The 20,072-nt window shown below is 32.9% G+C and overlaps 8 protein-coding genes and 1 non-coding gene across 9 annotated transcripts; 6 read left to right on the forward strand and 3 right to left on the reverse strand.

Annotated features, from left to right (window-relative positions):
• Positions 1–48: 48 nt before the first annotated feature.
• KABA2_01S04114 lies at positions 49–121 on the forward strand. The gene has a single exon. It is a non-coding gene; the product is annotated as a tRNA-Met (tRNA).
• Positions 122–300: 179 nt separating this feature from the next.
• On the reverse strand, positions 301–852 carry GEP4 (phosphatidylglycerophosphatase; the record flags this gene model as incomplete). Its single annotated transcript, XM_041548123.1, has 1 exon — positions 301–852. The coding sequence occupies one exon, from the start codon at positions 850–852 to the stop codon at positions 301–303; it is 552 nt and encodes a 183-aa protein (XP_041404057.1).
• A 761-nt stretch (positions 853–1,613) lies between these two features.
• BIG1 (Big1p) lies at positions 1,614–2,648 on the reverse strand (the record flags this gene model as incomplete). Its single annotated transcript, XM_041548124.1, has 1 exon — positions 1,614–2,648. One exon carries the CDS (start codon positions 2,646–2,648, stop codon positions 1,614–1,616), a length of 1,035 nt encoding a protein of 344 aa, XP_041404058.1.
• Positions 2,649–3,834: 1,186 nt separating this feature from the next.
• On the forward strand, positions 3,835–7,431 carry KIC1 (putative serine/threonine protein kinase KIC1; the record flags this gene model as incomplete). Its single annotated transcript, XM_041548125.1, has 1 exon — positions 3,835–7,431. The coding sequence occupies one exon, from the start codon at positions 3,835–3,837 to the stop codon at positions 7,429–7,431; it is 3,597 nt and encodes a 1,198-aa protein (XP_041404059.1).
• A 2,033-nt stretch (positions 7,432–9,464) lies between these two features.
• On the forward strand, positions 9,465–12,272 carry SBE22 (Sbe22p; the record flags this gene model as incomplete). Its single annotated transcript, XM_041548126.1, has 1 exon — positions 9,465–12,272. The coding sequence occupies one exon, from the start codon at positions 9,465–9,467 to the stop codon at positions 12,270–12,272; it is 2,808 nt and encodes a 935-aa protein (XP_041404060.1).
• Positions 12,273–12,742: 470 nt separating this feature from the next.
• YPT35 (Ypt35p) lies at positions 12,743–13,339 on the forward strand (the record flags this gene model as incomplete). The annotated part of the gene is made up of 1 exon (XM_041548127.1): positions 12,743–13,339. One exon carries the CDS (start codon positions 12,743–12,745, stop codon positions 13,337–13,339), a length of 597 nt encoding a protein of 198 aa, XP_041404061.1.
• Positions 13,340–14,343: 1,004 nt separating this feature from the next.
• Positions 14,344–15,414, forward strand: TRR2 (thioredoxin-disulfide reductase TRR2; the record flags this gene model as incomplete). Its single annotated transcript, XM_041548128.1, has 1 exon — positions 14,344–15,414. The coding sequence occupies one exon, from the start codon at positions 14,344–14,346 to the stop codon at positions 15,412–15,414; it is 1,071 nt and encodes a 356-aa protein (XP_041404062.1).
• A 486-nt stretch (positions 15,415–15,900) lies between these two features.
• Positions 15,901–17,124, reverse strand: CDC12 (septin CDC12; the record flags this gene model as incomplete). Its single annotated transcript, XM_041548129.1, has 1 exon — positions 15,901–17,124. One exon carries the CDS (start codon positions 17,122–17,124, stop codon positions 15,901–15,903), a length of 1,224 nt encoding a protein of 407 aa, XP_041404063.1.
• Positions 17,125–18,169: 1,045 nt separating this feature from the next.
• GGA2 (phosphatidylinositol 4-phosphate-binding protein) lies at positions 18,170–20,017 on the forward strand (the record flags this gene model as incomplete). Its single annotated transcript, XM_041548130.1, has 1 exon — positions 18,170–20,017. The coding sequence occupies one exon, from the start codon at positions 18,170–18,172 to the stop codon at positions 20,015–20,017; it is 1,848 nt and encodes a 615-aa protein (XP_041404064.1).
• Positions 20,018–20,072: the final 55 nt, after the last annotated feature.

The following is a 20,072-nucleotide window of genomic DNA, read 5'->3' on the forward strand; positions in this document are numbered from 1 at the left end:
TAGAAAATGAAAATTTTAAAGTTTTTTTAAATTTTTGTAAAATTTTGTGCTTTTGTAGCTCAGTCGGAAGAGCGTCAGTCTCATAATCTGAAGGTCGAGAGTTCGAACCTCCCCAAGAGCATTATTTTTATCAAATGTTTCTTTTTTTCCCTTTTGAGCAAACTTAATACCTATACCTCGAATACATATTTCCAGAACTGTTCTTGAGTTATAATAAGCTCACTTTATTATTTATTATTGAAATAATGAATTAAAAAATATTATCTACAAGAAGAATTCGTACAACTAGTACCCAGTTCATTATTTTGGGCCAAATATGAGTTTTTCTAACCTACTGAGAATATTATTAGATTTCACTACACCATCCTTAACCCACACTCCGTATGAGTTCATCAGGTTTGCCATCATTATATCTGTGAATAGTCTGTCTCCAACAACGGCTATTTCACTTGGGTCCTTAATAATATTATGGCAACGAAAATAATCAACAATCTCATCATGACAACCTGGTTTTTTCGTTGAATGTCGTAATACATGTACACCTATAGTGTCTTCTATAAATTTGGCCTGTACGTTATCTATATCATCATTTGACCCAGCGCTATTGCTTACAATGAGTAGCGCCCTTCCTTGATATGTATTTCTCAATAACTCCCATTTATTTTCATATTCATGCCATACTTTATTTTCTTTAGGAAAGGCAAAACAGTTATCCTTGTCTAGAACAACTGCTTTGATATGTTCATTGATAGGTACCGGTAAGTGATTGAAAGTATCAATTACTAGGTTTGGTCTGCAAATATATGGATTGTATAGTATCCTGAATGCATTTAATGTACCACTGAGATTCATTTGAAAGTAATTATGGTTTTTTGTTATTCTTTTGTCATTTGTTCTGTAAAGTGGAAGGTCATCTCAAGATATCTTGCTAAATTCTTTTTCGCTCGGATATAGTAAATATTAGCGCCAGAAGGAAATGCTGTAAACGATGCTGTATGTAAATTCCACTTCATAAATAATATTTGGTATTGTAAATATCCTACTCTTATTCTTATCAACAGATTAGTGTTAAATTAATACTGCGTAAAAGGATCGTAATAATTAACAATGCAAAATGTAGGGAGCATAAATGTCAGGTACTAATAGCTATGTAATAATAGTTGACCGCAAATCGGAATTTACATTCAGAAAGTGATAATTATAATGAGAGAATATATATGTCTGTATTTGAGTTGATATTGATTCAAAAAAAATATTAGATATTTATTAATAAAATAAGAAGCATAATAAAAAAATCTTAACAACGATTTACTATTCTTGTTTTGGTGTCTATATGGGAAAGTGATTATTTGGAACAAAACGTAAACAAATATTAGAAAATAATTTTACGCAGGTTCATTCACTTTCCCAAAATATATATATTACATACCATATTATTATGGAATTAACATCTTCCAACACCAAATGCCAATCCATGCTATGTTATTTTACTCTTCAGTATCAATCGTTACTCTCGAAATATCAGACTCTCATTTTACATCGGTTTAAATTATATATATATGCAATTAACTGCGATAAAGGATCTGTGCAATCTATAAAATAATGACTTGTGTTCAGTCGTCCTTTGATATAGTCTTACCTTTATTAACCTTTGTTAGAACGGTTCTGCCTTCTTTCTCAGTCTCTAATGAATATATTTCTCGTTTTTCTTCTATCTTTAGGTCTTTCTTTGGATTGGGCTTTTGTGAACTATGTTTTGATTTACCAAATAGTTTTGAAACACTCAATATTTCAAACGTAACAAAGACTATTATAATGGTCAGTATAAATATTTTGTTCTCATTATAGAACTGTATATCAAATACATTTGGTGGTACGTCTTCCATCCCACTAAATTTGGGAGAAAATTTGTTAGTTAGGGGAGCCACATCTAAAATCATATTATTTTTTTCAACCTCATTTAAATCCTCGAACAGTTTAGGGAATATTGGCATTGACTTATAGTCTCTCTCTGGTACTAGACTTGGATGTAAAGACGTCAATATAATGGTTTGATCAGGCGATGGTAGTTGTGCCAGAATTTCCCGGAAGTATAAATCAAAATCGATAATACTTTGTAGACGTGCCACATCATCATCTGGAAGAGGTGAATAATTAATTTCTATTATACGTTTCCCTGAATCTAAATAAGTTGTGAAGTCATCACTGTTATTTCCATGTAGGCTAATATATCCTTCAAATTTGCAAGTGTCCTTAGTATATGTAGTAAGGTCTGAATAATAATCTTCTGGCAAATTTTTCACTTGTTCGAATTTTAATTTTGTCGAACTTTGATTTAAATATCTTTGAAGAAATTTCAATTCATCTTCATATTCTATTAGATCTAATTTTCGTAGACCTGGAATGTTCACATAAATGTACGTATCAGAATTACAGTGGTCAATTAATTCATGGGAGATGATCTCAAAGGATTCTATTGGTACCGTAGTCTTAGGATCATAGTTTTTTTGATATTTTAACAATCCAGGAGACACTTTATGAGAAAATAGAAGGACAGGAACACTTTTCTGGACTACTAAATTATCATTTGCCCCGGCTGTGATTGGAAGTAAAACTAATAAAAATGATAGAAGGCCAACGAATAACATTTAGGTCTGAACTTATTCTTCAACGATGAGGGTATTCTATCGTTCCAAAACAACAACAACAACAACAACAACAATACTGCTTCTGAGTCTGTGTTTTATCTCTATTATTACGTGCATTCTTCTGATCTTCTAGTTATTGGTGTTTTATCTCAACGGGGGCTTCATTATATATTTTTTTCTTTCCCTTCTTTTCTCTCATTACGTTTCTAGTGAAGGAGGACGTTTCAACAGCATTATTATACAGTACAACGGACTATGAAACAAAGATAAATGGGTTTGAAATAGCCCTTTTATATTACATAAGCATAGTATATCCTGTTGAAGTTTTGGATATAGATATCGATTTCCATGAGCTATACTGCATCGTGTCCTATTATCTTTGTAAGTTATATAAAGAAAAATAAAATCTTAAAGATATAGCTTGCTTCTCAGTCTATGCTATTTATATTTTTAATTAAACTGAATGATGCCCCTCACGAAACTAATAGTAAATGATGTCAGTTAATACTAACTTTGTACTGATTAGTATACCCACTCTACCCCTCAGAAACATCACGTTCCACGATTCTTGACAGGTTCGATGGCTCTCTTTCAGTTTCAAATAATGGAAAGCCGCCCCGAGCAAGCGCCTTCTACTTTCAATGAATGGAGTACAGAGAAAACAAATGTAATATACTATTTCAAAAAAGAAAACCCAAATAGTGAGCTGAAATAGTATTAAAGAAATCGGAATTTTGATATCAAAACAACATATCTGAAGCGTTAAAGAGGCATTCAAATTATATTTAAATTATTCCTTTATCGACTAGGACCACAAACAACATTAGTGATTTACTTTGTTAGACAAATTTTGTTGCGATAATACTTTATTTATTTATTTTTAACAAGAAAACCATCTGTATTTTTGGTAAAATAGTGGGAAAAAATCACACACCAGAAGAAAGGAAATTTTCTCAAATAATAGGATAGATAAACAACATATAAGATCCTGATTTAATATATATATATACCACAAGAAAATAATTTCTCGTTTAACTATAATAATATTGTGTGGAATTGCAATCAAAATATAAACCTTGATTTCTTTTTCTTTTCTAATACTTTTCTGATCTGTTATACATTTTATCAGAATTAACACCTCTTCATATATATACATACATCATAAACCAACTAACATACCTTACCAATGAAGAAATCAACAATAAACACAAATTCTATGCATAATGTGAAGTCAGCTACACTGAGATCACCATCGACTTCAGGTAATGCAGTGTCAAAGACGAAAGCAATAAAATCTGATAAAGATGTTGACACGATATTTAGAAGAACTGAAGTAATAGGTAGAGGGAAATTTGGTATAGTTTATAAAGGTTATAATATCAAGACAAAACAGATTTATGCGATTAAAGTGTTGAACTTAGATTCCGATTCGGACGAAGTGGAAGACGTTCAAAGAGAAATTCAATTCCTTGCATCATTAAAACAAATGCCAAATATTACGCGGTATTACGGATCTTATTTACAAAACACAAGCCTATGGATTATTATGGAATATTGTGCAGGTGGATCACTCCGTTCTCTTTTGAGACCAGGTAAGATAGAGGAGAAATATTTGGGAGTAATAATGAGAGAACTCCTGATTGCATTAAGTTTCATTCATAAAGATAATATCATTCATAGGGATATAAAAGCTGCCAATGTCTTAATATCAAATGATGGTTCGGTGAAATTATGTGATTTTGGTGTGGCAGCGCAATTGAATCAAGCGAGTAATAGAAGACAAACGATGGCAGGTACACCGTATTGGATGGCCCCAGAAGTAATAATGGAAGGTGTTTACTATGATACAAAAGCAGATATTTGGTCCTTGGGGATTACTGCATATGAAGTTGCTACAGGTAATCCACCTTATTGCGAAGTAGAGGCCCTAAGAGTAATGCAACTAATCACAAAATCGAAACCACCCAGATTAGAAGGTAAGAGTTATAGTGTCTCGCTAAAGGAATTTATAGCCTTATGTTTGGATGAAGATGCCAACGAACGTCCGACCGCTGATGATTTACTTAAGAGTAAATTTATACGGACACATAAAACAACCCCTACATCTATTCTAAAGGAACTTATAACGAGGTACTTATTGTTTAGAGACAAAACTAAACGCGATAGTATGAATCCGATTGTAGATGGTAATTATAACAAAATCGATAACCGTATAGAAAGTGATCGTAAATCAATAACGAATGGTGTAAATGATGATAACTCCGAAGAAGATATAGATGTAAAATGGGATTTTGATTCTTTAAGTTCTGCAGATTACATTGTTGAGAATAACATTAACATAGACAATATTACGAATGATACCAACTATTGGATGAATGAGCAACATGACAATTTGAATTATGCATACCCAGATGAAGATCAATACATATATTACCAGACCAACAATAATGTGAACAAGACGTATTACCATGGGACAACCATAGGGAAAGCTGCACCTGGTACTGTATATCATAACTCTACATTAAGTGCAATGCCTTCACATCAGAATGGTACCTCCAACATGAATAGTACTGCATTCCATGGTACTGGCTCACATATAAACAGTAATACAGGGACAGGTACTCATTCCAACATGAATGTCGATACAAATGCCCCCAAACAATTATTGGAATTATTTGAAGAGAATGATACCATTAATGAGGCCGATGAAGATGCTGGGAATGATTTGGGGCGTTTGCCGCAAAACATGTCAACTACACACATGGGATCACTCCTCGAACAGTCAATGACACCTATTTCAGATAATAATGCTCGTCCTGTCAACATCTTAAATAATGGATCTTTTTTCAGTCAAAGCACTACATCTTTACCTGTTTTACAAACAAAATTCAACAGTATGTCAAAGGGTCCAACCAGTGCAATAACATCGATACCAACCTCTATTGAGATTGAAATACCCGAAGAATTACCTACAAGTACTACTCACCCAACAAGTGCATTTGTGGATACCTCCTCATTACATACGAAACCTAGATCTTCTACTCTATCCACATCACCAATGTCATATAAACAACCACCGGGTCTATCTAGACGATTAACTGTGAGTGGCAATAACAATCCAAGCCGTAGCGATGAGACAAATGGAATTGCTTCTCCTTCGTATCCCAATTTGGCACCGCCTCCTCCCACCACCATTGAAGATGAAATAAAGAAGTCCAGTCATTCTGCAACTTATTCAAAAACAACTAGTAACAATGGAACCATAAATGAATCGAGGGAACACACGATGACCAGTGCACCAAGTTCTTCCATATTCAAGAATGTTCATAGTACCCCATCACCATCCAAATTATTACATTCAGGGTCAATATCCCCTAATCGTAAACCTACGGTGTCACCTTCTACAAGCTCGCATGGTATACTTGGCCATAGTACTAGTAATCTAGGGAATCCTCCAATGATGAAACCACTTGGTACGAAGGTTGATTCAAAGAATACCATGTTACATCCCTTAGATACTAATATGTCAAACGGTGCTGGTACCCTCCCAAGTACATCTACAACGACGAGTGCTACTATCAATAGTAACATCACATCAACCACCAGTACAGCGGTATTAAACGATACTAATGAAGAAAATGAAACACCATTGACAACCAATGAACCTGCGGTTAACACAAGAAACGGTACTACAACAACTTTGAAGAGAAATAATTTCAATTTGAAATTACAAATGCCACTACCAACTACAATGACACGTAATAAACTATTAGACAATCATTCAACTGCTAATAATGGAGGAACCAATACTAAATCTTCTACATCTAATGTGATTTCCAATGGTCCAGTGTCTGCACCAAGTGAAAACATCAATCAATTTGGGTTTAATACCAAGACTACAGCTAATATTCCTGTGTCAATGACACCTATCAGTGAGAAACATCTAGATTTTGGAAGTAAGATCAAGAGAAGTTTAAGTGTATCTAATCGAAAGAATTCTTTATCATCTAATGATTCAAATGCTAACAATAGCAGTAATAATATTACTGGAAGTCAACAAATATCTGATAATAGTATTCAAGACTTACATATGACAAACAGTGAAAATAGTACGGAAGGTTCTCATTCCAGGACAGAACAATCTCTGGAGAATAACAATGAGAATAACAATAACACAAACGATCAGAATAAAAACAGTAAGATTGAAGTAATAGGATCAAATATTGCCGATATACCTACTGAAGATAATATCATATCTGATGTAGGAACTACCACCAATGCATCCACTGCATCCATAGCGACAACTACAATAACGAATACAGACAATCCTAGTTCCAATTCCAATTTAATGAAGGAACCTCCTAAGACCTTGGATATGAGCATGTTTCATGATACTTCATTTACTGTAGATACTAGTGGGCAAATTGGTGGTTATGATAGAAGACGTATAGATAAAAGGCCACAATTATTACAAGAATTGGAAAATTTACTTGGAATGTTTGAAAATGGTCTTCCTGTACTCGAGAATACATTAAAAAAGATGTTACAAAATCCTAATGATATTTTATCTACACAACCTCCAAGTAATAATACTACTACAAATAGAAACACCAGTAACAACACAGATAGTAACGAGACAACCATTACAAATCTAGGGGTAAACGCAAGTCCGTCAACAAATGGAACGTCAACTACATCGGTTGGTTTAGCAGCTGCAGCAATAACTGGCCCACCTTCTCCTTTAGCACTACAGGAAAATAGTATCATCACAACGTCTCATTAAACACGAGAATCATACAAAGTGCATAGTTAAAAATAGATATATATCTATATCTATATTTATATTTACATAATAATAAGTTTCTTTCTGAGTACATGCTTAGAACAACGGTACCACTGTTAATGTTCATACCGAAGTAACTTATAAACAATATACAATGATGTTACACTCAAGTGGCTAGCCCAAACTGTAATTGACAAGAACAAACAAAACCAACAAAGTAGTTGCATAAAGAATGTCTCATTTAGGAGTCGACTACAAAACCTTATAGATGAATCCGGAATTACATATTTATTCAATAAATATGTAGTCTTCTACGTCGTCTACAGGGCCAAGATATTTCATCTACTAATATAAACTCTTGAATTTTTACGCGTTAACCTAAAAGTAACAACCGCTTAGAAAGACAGCAGTAAATTAATTTAATTCAACCTTCCATCTCGTGTTTTCTATTAATTTCAAACAGTCCCGCGGATACTTTCTTATAACCGTGTTCCGTCATCCTCACATATCACAGGTGACGGCAACGCGCTCACCAAAAGTCAAGAAACGACCACCACCACCACCACAATGAAACATCTCGAAATCTACAAGCAGTATAAAGAAAAAGCCCGCCACGCCATGTAAAATAGTTACCAAAATAAAAAAAATAATTAACCCGAATAGAATCGGGAAGACCATAAAGAAGCGCTTGAGTTCTTCAAGCGTTGTCTTTTATTAATACATATATAGATGTATATATTTTGATCCGAAGAAGGCAGCGCAGTATCCAACGGAGAGAGAAACAGATAAACAACTAAACAAACCCAGCCAACTCAATTTCCTCGTTATTTCGTCATTTGATCTTAATTCTTCTTTTTAATAATAATGACAAAGGCGATAGATATACTAAAATAATACCAATCAGAATATATACCCTCTGTATTCTGATTTGCTGACTAGGTAGAGAGAGAACAGTTGCGAATGTCGAACCAAGTAGTTTCCCCAGATATCTTTACAAATTGCAAGAATATGAGGGCTTAATTATTGTGATGCTATGGTCCCTTTTTGTCTGTCAACAAACGTATAATAATGCTTGTTTGTTGTTCGAAGACACATACAAAGAATGTCCCTTTTTGAAATAAATCCGATTCGAAGCTCAATTGTTTGATTATTCTGCAGATTTGTTTCCGATTGCGATCTATCCGTTAACGATTTTCGTAAATTAAATTATCCTCACAAACAAGCATTAAATGTTCATATATATATATATATATATATTCTTAAACTAAATATTCTTGTTTTTTTTTGACATGTGCTTAAGTTGCATTAACGTCACTACTATGAATTATTAATATTCACTGAACACAACCGTCTGTCATTCCTAATTCATTTCACCCCGCCCCCAAAAAGGAAAATCTACATCATTTCTTTTGGTTAATACAAAATCAAAAAACAATAACATTTTATTATTTCATCCCTTTTTGTTACATCACATATACAAAAAGAGCCACCTCTTCTTCCTCTTTCGTGCTTCTTTCGATTTTCTCTCTCTATTAAAGGCGAAAAGTATCACAAAACCGAAAGAAAGAGAAAAATAATAATTTAAAGTGAATTTTCGTATTTTCTTCATCTCTCCCACCCCCGTCGCGCCCTCGGTATCGAGCAACAAACTGCGTGTGAAATTTTGAAAAAGAAAAAACAAACAAAAACAAGCTAAATATAACAATCCAGGTAAGACAAATTACCAAATAATAATATATATACAACAAAAAATTGAAAATTGATTATAATTTTTTGTTATTTTGAGAAAACAAGCTGACCAAATAAATAAGATCCTTATAAAAAGATAAAGTCCATCATCATCATATTGACTAGGTTTTTTTATTATTGTATCAAAACAAACATCGACCATCTTTTTTAGTGACAGATCAATCTCGTTTGATTCGATATATTGTACTATAAAGCTACTATAACCCACTATTATTTTTTTTTAATCAAAATTTTTTGAAATTTCTAGACCTTCGCTTAATTTTTTTTAATATACATTCCTGATGATGCCTGTCAATACTGCTACAGTTCATGGAGATAATCCTATGCCAATGAAGAATTTTAATTTAAAAGTTAATAGAAATAGCAATAATAATAATAGTTCATACTATAATGATTCTAATCTAGTAACCAAAACTAGAACAAAAAGTATTGGATCAAATACTTCTTCGTCAAATAGTAATAAGATGGTAGGTCTTGGTATAGCGAGAAGACCAAGTGACAATTTATTGCTAAAATATAGTAATAGCGCAAATAATAATAATACAAATAATTTACCTCCATCATCATCACCTCCTAATACTTTTTCAAATAAATCAAAGAGTAGAAATACTAATTTAATGAAACAAAATGATAACGGTAATAATAATATACCTGAAAAAGATGAAAAAGAACATGAACATGAGGAACAACATCATTATGATGATGTTATGATACCGCCTCCAAAGAAACATTTTAGTCTGAAAAATGATAGACCAATATCTAATGATTCTATCTCTACAAAGGCCTCTGAATTATTCTCATCACCTTCGTCTGATTTAAATTCAAGAAATTCATCAATAGAAAATGATAGCGATATCGATAATAATTCTAATCATTTGAAATTAAGTACTACTAATAATAATAATACAAGTAGTTTAATGGAAGAGAGTATAATATCCGAAGGTAATTCTACTCTAATATTGAACAGTAGTGAGGGGACTGAACAACAACAACAACAACAACAACAGCATTTTGATCAACAAACACCTATAAATACTCATACTGTTTTAGAAAGTATTAATACACCTGCATCACAAAGTAGTCAGCGTTACTTATATAGTAGCAATAATGGCAACAACAACAACATCAATCATAATAAATTCAATACTACTAATGGTAGCACACCAAACTTTAAACATATTCCTAATAACAGAAACCATACTACTACAAACCTTTCAAACGGTAATAATTCTAGTGGTAATAATACCAACGGATTCTATAAACCTTCCCTGTATGGTCATTCAAACAGTACTACAGCTATTTTAGCTAACAAGGCTCCACTGACAGCCTCTCAACGTTATAGATTAAGAAAAGAACAAAATGAAACTTCAATAAGAAACACGATAAAAGAGAAAGAAAAATTTTACGATGAACAAAATGGTATCCTTGAATTACAAGAAGGTGATATTGATGATTCATTAATATGGAACATCCCAATGGCCTCATTTTCTACTAGTTCCTTCCTGAATACATCCTCGGGAAAGCATCACAATGGGAAACATAGATCATTAGCTAATAAACAGGTAGTGGATTTAAATACTAACTCTTCGACATCCACAATCACTGTCAACAACAATAACAACATTAATAATGGTCCAGTAGGGAACACTGCAGTCCTTCATCACAATTCATCAAAGTCAGCTCCTATAAATAATGTCAAACAACTAGGTCACAACCATAGATTTGCAAATTCAAGAAAGGCTGCTGTTAGTATGCCAATGTTAGATTTCCATGATATGCCGACGTCGCCAATCCCCGGTATCAATGGAATATCAGATTTACAATATATCCAAGAGACGACTAAGAATTTATCCTCAGTTTATATCCAATCACAAAATAGGTTGTCAAAATCAAAACTATCTCAAAGAACTCAATCTGCTGACTTTTTACCTCTTGATTTGAAAGCCGCTAGCGAACAAGGCATGGAATCCTTACTGTTAGTCTCTGAAGATAAATTAGAGGCTGTGAGTAATTCAAGACCAAGTTGGCTACCTCCAAAGAATCCCGAGGAGAAAAAACTACACGAATACGAGATTTCTAAAAGCATAAGTATGGCATCCATTGAACAATTAGATAAAAATAAAAATAGAGACGTACGTAAAATCAATGATGAAACAAATAGAGCTAAATTGATATTGTTATTGGATCGTGACATAACTCGTAATTCCTCATTGACGAGCCTTAAGAAAATCGTGTGGGAGACATCCTTTTCTACGGAAAGCAGAGGTCAAATATATGATGAAGTCTTACAAAGTAAAGATAGAATCATATCTAAACATTATATGGAATCGTTTGATGAACTATCTAAACTTTTAAACACAATGGATTTCCCAAAGGGTAAAGAAATTGAAATTGAACAATTGATTAAAAATGATATATTAAACAAAAGGTGTGGACAGGAGACGCAGGAAGTTTCTAAAAACTTAATGTTAATGTTGAAATTAAGAGCAGTATCTTCTCAAGGTCTCATTCCAGGTGATGCTTTATTATTCCATCATTTCTTAATCGATGGTTCGTTCAGTTCCCTTAGGGAGGTATGGGAAATGGTTAATTTACTTCAAATGACCTGTTTCAGTGATATTTGTAAAAACAAATATGACTCCAAGATACTTCAATCTCGTGGAGTTGTTGCCAATTATTTATTAAAGACAGACGACTTCAAATATGAATTCAATTCATCCTGTTTGAATTCTACTACATGGTGGAACATTTTGGAAAGAATTGACCATGAATTATTCATGTGGACAATGGATACGATTGTTGTAGCAAATGCTCAAAGTTTTAAGAACTATCCAATAAAAAAACAAGATTACGAAGATAAAGATTGGGAGACATATTGTAGCAAGAAAGTTGTTGTTAATTACAAAATCTTACTTGCGTTCGCATTGAATGTTTTATTAAACTATCATTTTGGTTTCAATGATCTAAATGAATTAGCAATATTGGATGACCAAGGATTTTCTATTCCAATTCCTATGGAAGAATTATTGGACTGTACCGAAGTCAATGGGATGTTTATAAGGAAGTGGTTGCATTATTACAAAAGATTCTGAAGCAGAATTTATTGTTAATAAAACATAAACATACCAAAAAGAGTCAATAAAGAACACTCACATATATATAGTTGCATATTTAATATGATCTTACATAATATAATAAAATATAAGATTCATAATTTTAAAAATCAAAACACAAAACGGTAAACAGTTGTATAGAGATGGATGGTTGGAACTCAATTGGTCATTTCTGTATTACTTTTGTTCCCTCACATGTGTAATCATTATACATTTTGAGGTTAAAAATCCATAATGTAAGTTGTGCGTAGGCAGACGAGCGGGCGCATTCCTTATTTTATCTATAAGCCGTTCCTCCCCTCAAAATATTTATTGTATATATACAAAAATAATTGTAACAGCTATTTTAAACAAATGAGAACTTAATTAAATAGCGTCATAAGAAAACCTACATACCAATTTAAATATAAATACCAGATTCCAATTGCAATACATTTTACATATAATATATGTCTACCCAAAATAGGATTAAAATATTGGCACCTGAGCCTATAACGCTATTGCAAAATGAAGAAAATGATACACCACATATGCCTACACTCCCAGGAATCCCCACAAGAAAACATAGAGCATGTAGTTCTGTCAATGATAACTTCAATTTTAGCAAAGTTAGTGTTACAGATTGTACCATCCTTAAAGGTGATAATACTTCAAAATTTGCAATGTGGAAGATTACTATAATTTTACAACCGAGTGAAACGCTAATTGAAAGGACGAATAAACCACAGGTTGCTTATCCCAAGGTTCAAACATATAAGAGATACTCTGATTTTGTAACGTTTCGTAATATAATTATTAACAAGATTGTGACAAATGGTGAGACCTCCGAGAATATATTATTATTATCGAAAATACCAAAACTGCCGCCGAAGATTCCTTGGTATGAAATATGGCAATATCAGAAGGCTAATTACAATAAGAAATGGCTTATAGAGAGAAGAATAGGTCTAGAAATTTTTTTGAATGGAATAGTATTAAACCAAGATGTTGTTCAAATATGTCGGTCTGAGATATTACGTTTTCTGGAAGAACCATCTCCAGAATAAATTACAGATTTTCATCGCATTTAAAATTTCAATAATTTTAAGAGAGAAAACTACGAAAGAAAGCAGAATCCGAAGTAAAAAGAGAAGAAGTCCTCATTCATGTGATAGGGGTTAACGATTAAACAAGTTATATCAGTGTTTAGTTGCTTAACATATCTTCTCTTGACTGGCCATTTTGTAAAAAAAAAATATAACGGTTTATGTCTCATAGTTGATAGTTAGTTGCTCATCGACATCTGGTTGAAGCCATTTTTACCCTCCTCTTCTTCGTGTCTCGCGATAAGCAGAGAAACAGAAGTCTCGCCCAGCTAATTCAATGGGAATAATTATTAATAATGATTGTAATAGATGCGCACATGCATAAAGTTACACTCCACCTCAAAAGAGGTGGACGACGCGATGACAAACGGGGAAAAATTTCATTAACTTTTTCTCCCCCAGAGACCCGAAGACGTAATTGAAATTGGAAGAAAAGTAAGTAATCAATCATTTTCCAGTTTTGCTGAATAAGAAAACGTGTAAAAGTCCAGATGTTTTTTCAGTAAGATTACTTTGTAGGAGATAGCGTTTCTTTTTTGTCGTTGCTTTTATTATCAGAGAGGGAACGAGAGAGAGAGAGATTGAGAAAATATGGGTAGTTATGGTAATGGTACTAGTCGAGAAAACACAGAATTCCACAGTTAGTAATGTATCGAAAGAGCTGGGTGAGAACTTGATTTCTCGTTTTCGCTTGTAATATTTGCTCTTTCGATGGAATTTCGTACTAGATTTTATTTTTGTTACCGTCGCTGGACCTTTAGGCTCAAACCATGTCTTCCCTGACTAAGCGATCAGTTGATAAAATTGTGATTTTCTTCATTATTTTTAAGGTACAAGCATTTATCAATTCGAAATTTAAACATCTCGAACTTTCAACATTTTGATATAAATAGAAGAAACTCGTTTTATTTTTATTTTATTTTTCTTTTTCCTTTGATTATTTAATCATTTTGTTTTCCCATTTAATGCTTTTCACTAAGACATTATTCACAAGATTACAACTACAAGGTAAACTTAAACAGAGTATAACTTTAAACACTATTAAATTCAATCATATAATTATTTCAAAAGCAATGGTTCACAACAAAGTCACTATTATTGGTTCTGGTCCAGCTGCACACACTGCTGCCATTTACTTAGGTCGTGCAGAAATTCCTCCTACTATGTATGAAGGTATGATGGCTAATGGTATTGCTCCAGGTGGTCAACTAACTACCACCACTGAAATTGAAAACTTCCCTGGTTTCCCAGAAGGGTTAATGGGCGGTGAATTAATGGATAGAATGAAAGAACAATCTGTTAAATTCGGTAACAACATTATTACTGAAACTGTTTCAAAAGTCGATTTATCTTCTAAACCATTTAAATTATGGACCGAATTCAATGAAGATGAAGAACCAATTACTACTGATGCTTTAATTATCTCTACTGGTGCTTCCGCTAAGAGACTACATTTACCAGGTGAAGAAACTTACTGGCAACAAGGTATCTCTGCTTGTGCCGTCTGTGATGGTGCAGTTCCAATCTTCAGAAACAAACCATTGGCTGTTATTGGTGGTGGTGATTCTGCTTGCGAAGAAGCCCAATTTTTAACTAAATACGGTTCAAAAGTCTACTTGGTCGTTAGAAAGGACTATTTGAGAGCTTCAACTATCATGCAAAGACGTGTTGAAAAGAACGATAAGATTGAAATTCTATATAATACTGTCCCACTAGAAGCTAAAGGTGATGGTAAGTTCCTAACTTCCCTATTGTCCAACAATGTCAAAGAAAACAAACAATTTGATCTACCGATCAATGGTTTATTCTATGCTATCGGCCACAAGCCAGCTACTGAGATTGTTAAGGGTCAAATCGATATGGATGAAACTGGTTACATTAAGACTGTTCCAGGTACATCTTTGACATCTGTTCCAGGTGTTTTTGCCGCTGGTGATGTCCAAGACTCTAAATACAGACAAGCCATCACTTCTGCTGGTTCTGGTTGTATGGCTGCTCTAGATGCTGAAAAATTCCTTACCGAACTTTACGATTAATCAAGTCAAATATTATCTCGCAATAAAATATCACAGAAAGAAAGAAAAAATCATAATTCTAATAGATTTTTTTTAATTCATAACTCTTATATAGAAGTATAGATGTGTTTTAACATTCATGAATAAATAACAAATAAATACTATTTTCAAAAGTATAACAATTTTTATTTAAAAAGAATGTTCGCAAGTTTTGGAACTCACTCAGTAAACTAATGATAAATTCTTTTGCCACTAAAATCATATTTTCTGATATATAGTTTAGATTAAAATAATTGATACATATATATTTACATACAAATACATATAATATATTTTATTTTATTATTATTAAATTTTTGAATTTGTCTTTAGATTGTCATATTTATATTATAAGTTGGTTTTCTTGAAGTTAAAAAGAATCTGAATAAAGAAGATTGTTTTAAAAAAACATACGTAGGTGCATGCAAGAGAGAACAGTACATAAACACAATGTACTCTTATGATAGGTTAACGCTTCTTCAATTGTAATGATCTAACTTGTTCTTCCAATTTCTTTACTTTAGTTTGGATTTCTTCTAAATCACCATTTAATCTAATTCTTTCATTAACAATATTTTGTTCCCATTGTCTAAATCTTTGTTCTTCTGCTTTAACTTGATCTGTGAAGTATTTCTTTAAAGCATTTTCTTCTTCTTTATATTTTGGATTATGTGACAATTTTCTTGCTGGTGCCTTTAATGGCATTGACGAATCACCATTTCCATTCATGTTATTCTCATCATCTGGACCATTTGTTCCTTCAAGTCTCAATCTTCTATATGTTTCGTAATGTAGATCCTGTGTACTAGTTATGAGGTCTAATAAATACGTCCTTAATAGCATACTTCTCAATTTACGGAAATCACAATGATTATCGTTTTCAACCTCGACAAGGCCCCAGGGGTATTTTCTTGCGACGACTTGAGTACCTTGACCATTATCGTATTTAGTGGTAGATCCAATGATTGCAAATGGCATTGCTTCTATCAATTGTCTGGCGTGTTCAGCAGCGGTAGCGTCTTGATTAGTAGTAGCATTATCAGTTGACACAGCTTCCTTATTATTACTGTTATTTTCAAAATCCAATGGAGGTGTAAAAATATGAATCTCTTGAGCTTCAATGACTTGTCTAATTCTACTCTTGAAGACTTGTAATTCTTGTAAGGTCAAAGTATCAGATTTAGCAATCACAGGTATTAAATTAGCTCTTGATGAAATTTTCTTCATAGTTTCAATATCTAATGGTTTTAAACCATGACCAGTAGGTTTAATAAAATATAAAACTACATGGACCCTTAAATCGAATTTAACTTCACGATGAGGTTGTTGTTCTTGACGCATATATGAATCATGTTGATCGTCGATAAAATCGACCAAAGTTTGCCAAGCTTTAGTATTGTTAACATTGTCACCAAAACCAGGGGTATCGATTACATTAACACGCATCTTAAAATTTTTCTCTTCTAATACAGCACGAGTTAAATCAATATCGACAGTTTTCTTTAGTGGCAAATGACGACGTTGATGTGGATCGGCATGTTTCAAAGTGGTTTGGAATAAAGTGTTGATGAAGGTAGTCTTACCTAAGCCACTTTCACCACAAACCATGATTGTGAAGGTTCCCCCTCTTTCACTAACGATCTTATAACGTTGATTTGGTAGATTAGCAATACCAACAGATTGAGTAGTCATTTTAAAATTAGAATTAAAATTGTAATATGTTCAAAAAACACGAAAGAATGATTTGTGAGATAGTACGTCTAAACTAAATATCAAAAGAATCAAAAAAGCACAGAATTCAATTTATATCTTATAAGTAATTCTAGCGAATATATCTATTCGTTTTCGTTTCGTTTTTAATTTATTTTTAATTTACTTATCTGGATCTAGTTCTTAAACCGTTCTCCTTGATGTTTGGTTAAAATGTTGTAAACAAACAAATAAATCGATGTATCTTAGAAGAATAAAGCCAGATAACCAATCCAAAAAAACAGTACTATAACGAACAATTGTGAAATATCAGATAACTAAGTACCAACTGGAAACAAACAGAAAAAGTCCTTCTACTAACAGATATACCGATAATCTAAATTGAAATATAGTATTCTCCACCAAGGTCAAGAACGGTCCTTTATTGAGAATCAAATCACCATTATTGCTACAATATCAATTCGTAATAACAACAACAACATTTTTCGCTGGAATTATTTTTGTTCTCGAGCGGGACGTCACTGTGTACGACAGCTATAAATACCTTTCAGTGGGAAGATATCGAATACTAATTACAAGTGAAGACAAGAGTTCAAGTTGAGAAGCACTGTTGGTTCTCTGGCTGTTGTGTCAGTAAGTTCACTAGTATATTGCTGGTTCAACGCTAATATAACACATGTATCAACAACTCTTGGCTCTCTATATTTATATTTATATATAGCTCTTAATGAAACAGACAGTTAGCGTGCGCTGCAAAGGTGGATCGACGGAGAAGAGAGCGCAGCAGCAGCGGGAGAAAGTGCTAATAGTCAGTCGCATCAGCAACAGCTACAGCGACAATAACAACGTCACATCGAGAGATCTGAAACAATGGAAAGCACATTCTTCGCTTCTTATATATATCCTCATATGTTAAATACATCGAACAGAAGCTGGGGATGTGTGAGGGAAAGGTAGACTTGCTAGGACAATCTTTCAATTCATCTTTTTGTATGGTAAAATATTCTTACTTTCATGAAGTATTATGATGTCACGTCCATCTCATTACGATAGACACCATAGCGGTGGAAGAATCACTGGCGTAACCAACCCATTACTGATAAAGATCCAGCGAGCATGTCGAAAGACTTTACACGAACCTGATCTATCGTTAAATCTAGAGATTGCCGACTTGGTTAATGAAAGACAAGGTGCATACCCTCGAGAGGCATGTATTACCTTGGTGAAATTGATCAATTGTCGGGATCTACATACTGCATTATTTGCCATTGCTTTATTAGATGTCCTTGTGAAAAATTGTGGGTATCCCGTTCATCTACAAATTTCAAGAAAAGAATTCTTAAATGAATTGGTAAGACGATTCCCTGATCACCCTCCAGTTCATTATTCTAATGTACAAAAATTGATTCTTACTGCCATTGAAGAATGGTATCAAACTATAGCTAAACATGGAGAAAATAAAAAAGATATGACTTATATTAGAGATATGCATAGATTATTAAAATTTAAAGGTTATAATTTCCCAAAGATTGACCCAAGAGATTTAGCTGTATTGAAACCTAAGAGACAATTAAAAACTACGAAAGAAATTCAAAGAGAACAAGATATTAAACAAGCTGCAAAACTAGAAGAATTGATTAGACGTGGTACTCCAGAGGATTTATTGGAAGCAAATAAATTGATGAAAGTTATGGCTGGATTTAAACAAGATAATATTATTGAAGCTAAAAAATCAATGAACCACGAATTAAATAAATTGAAAAATAAATCTGAGTTATTTAATGAATTATTGAATCAAAAGATACAATCAAATAATGGTGATGCTGATTCAAATAAAATAATCGATGAGTTATATTCAATCTTGAAAACAGCTCAACCGAAATTTGCAAAAATTATTGAAGAAGAACAAGAAGATGATAAATTAGTTCAAAATGTAATGGCTTTTAATAATAAGGTGGATGAATTGTTGAATAGATATATCTTAATGAAAAAAGGGAAAACAAATCTTGAAACCACTACTAATAAGATTGATGCTTTCTCTACATGCACTGATGTAAGATCTTCATATGATGATAATGATAATGATAATAACTCAGGTGCAATTGCTCACGAAATCAATTTGATCGATTTTGATAATGAACCTTCCCATTCTCCATCTCCATTACCTTCAATGTTGAACGGAACAGCTTCAAATCCGGAAGATCTAATTTTTGACATGTCTAACACAAGTAAGAAAGAGAGTGTTCCTAACGATAATTTAATTGATTTATTAGGTGATTTCAATGAATTGAATATTTCGAAGTCTGTTACAACCCCTCAAAATTTTGGTATGAGTGGTCACATTCAGTTGGGTACGTCTACTGTTGCTATACCGGTGGTCACGAACAATACTATAAATGGCATTATTCCTGACACATCTGAGGATTTATTATCTCTTGATCAAAGCAATAGTAGTTGTAGAAACAGTAATTCTCCAGAATTCCAACTATCAACAGATCAAGGAACTATCATAAACAAAACTAATTCAAGAGTTTCAGTCAACCAGTCTAATAATATTAAAATTGACATGATTCAGACAAAATTATCTGCAGATACTCTTAAAGTGAATCTAATTGTTAGTAACCTCACTTCTTCAGATGTTTCGAATGTAACATTATCCCTGGCGGTTCCAAAATCTGTATCTTTGAAATTAGAAACACAATCTGCAGATCATATGTCTGGGAACACCATCGACGGGGTAACACAAGTTGCCATACTCGAAAACATTTCAAAAAGTTCAAGCAAACCTTTAAAAATTAAATGGAAACTTAATTACATAATCGATAGTATTACTCCAATTGAAGAAACAGCTGTGTTTTCATTTCCCAAAATTTAACGAATCTGTACTTTTAAAATAAACAAATAAACATAGTTACACATCACATTACAAT

This window comes from Maudiozyma barnettii (genome assembly GCF_903064755.1).
Source record: "Maudiozyma barnettii strain CLIB 1767 genome assembly, contig: KABA2_01, whole genome shotgun sequence".
Taxonomy (NCBI): Eukaryota; Fungi; Ascomycota; class Saccharomycetes; order Saccharomycetales; family Saccharomycetaceae; genus Maudiozyma; species Maudiozyma barnettii.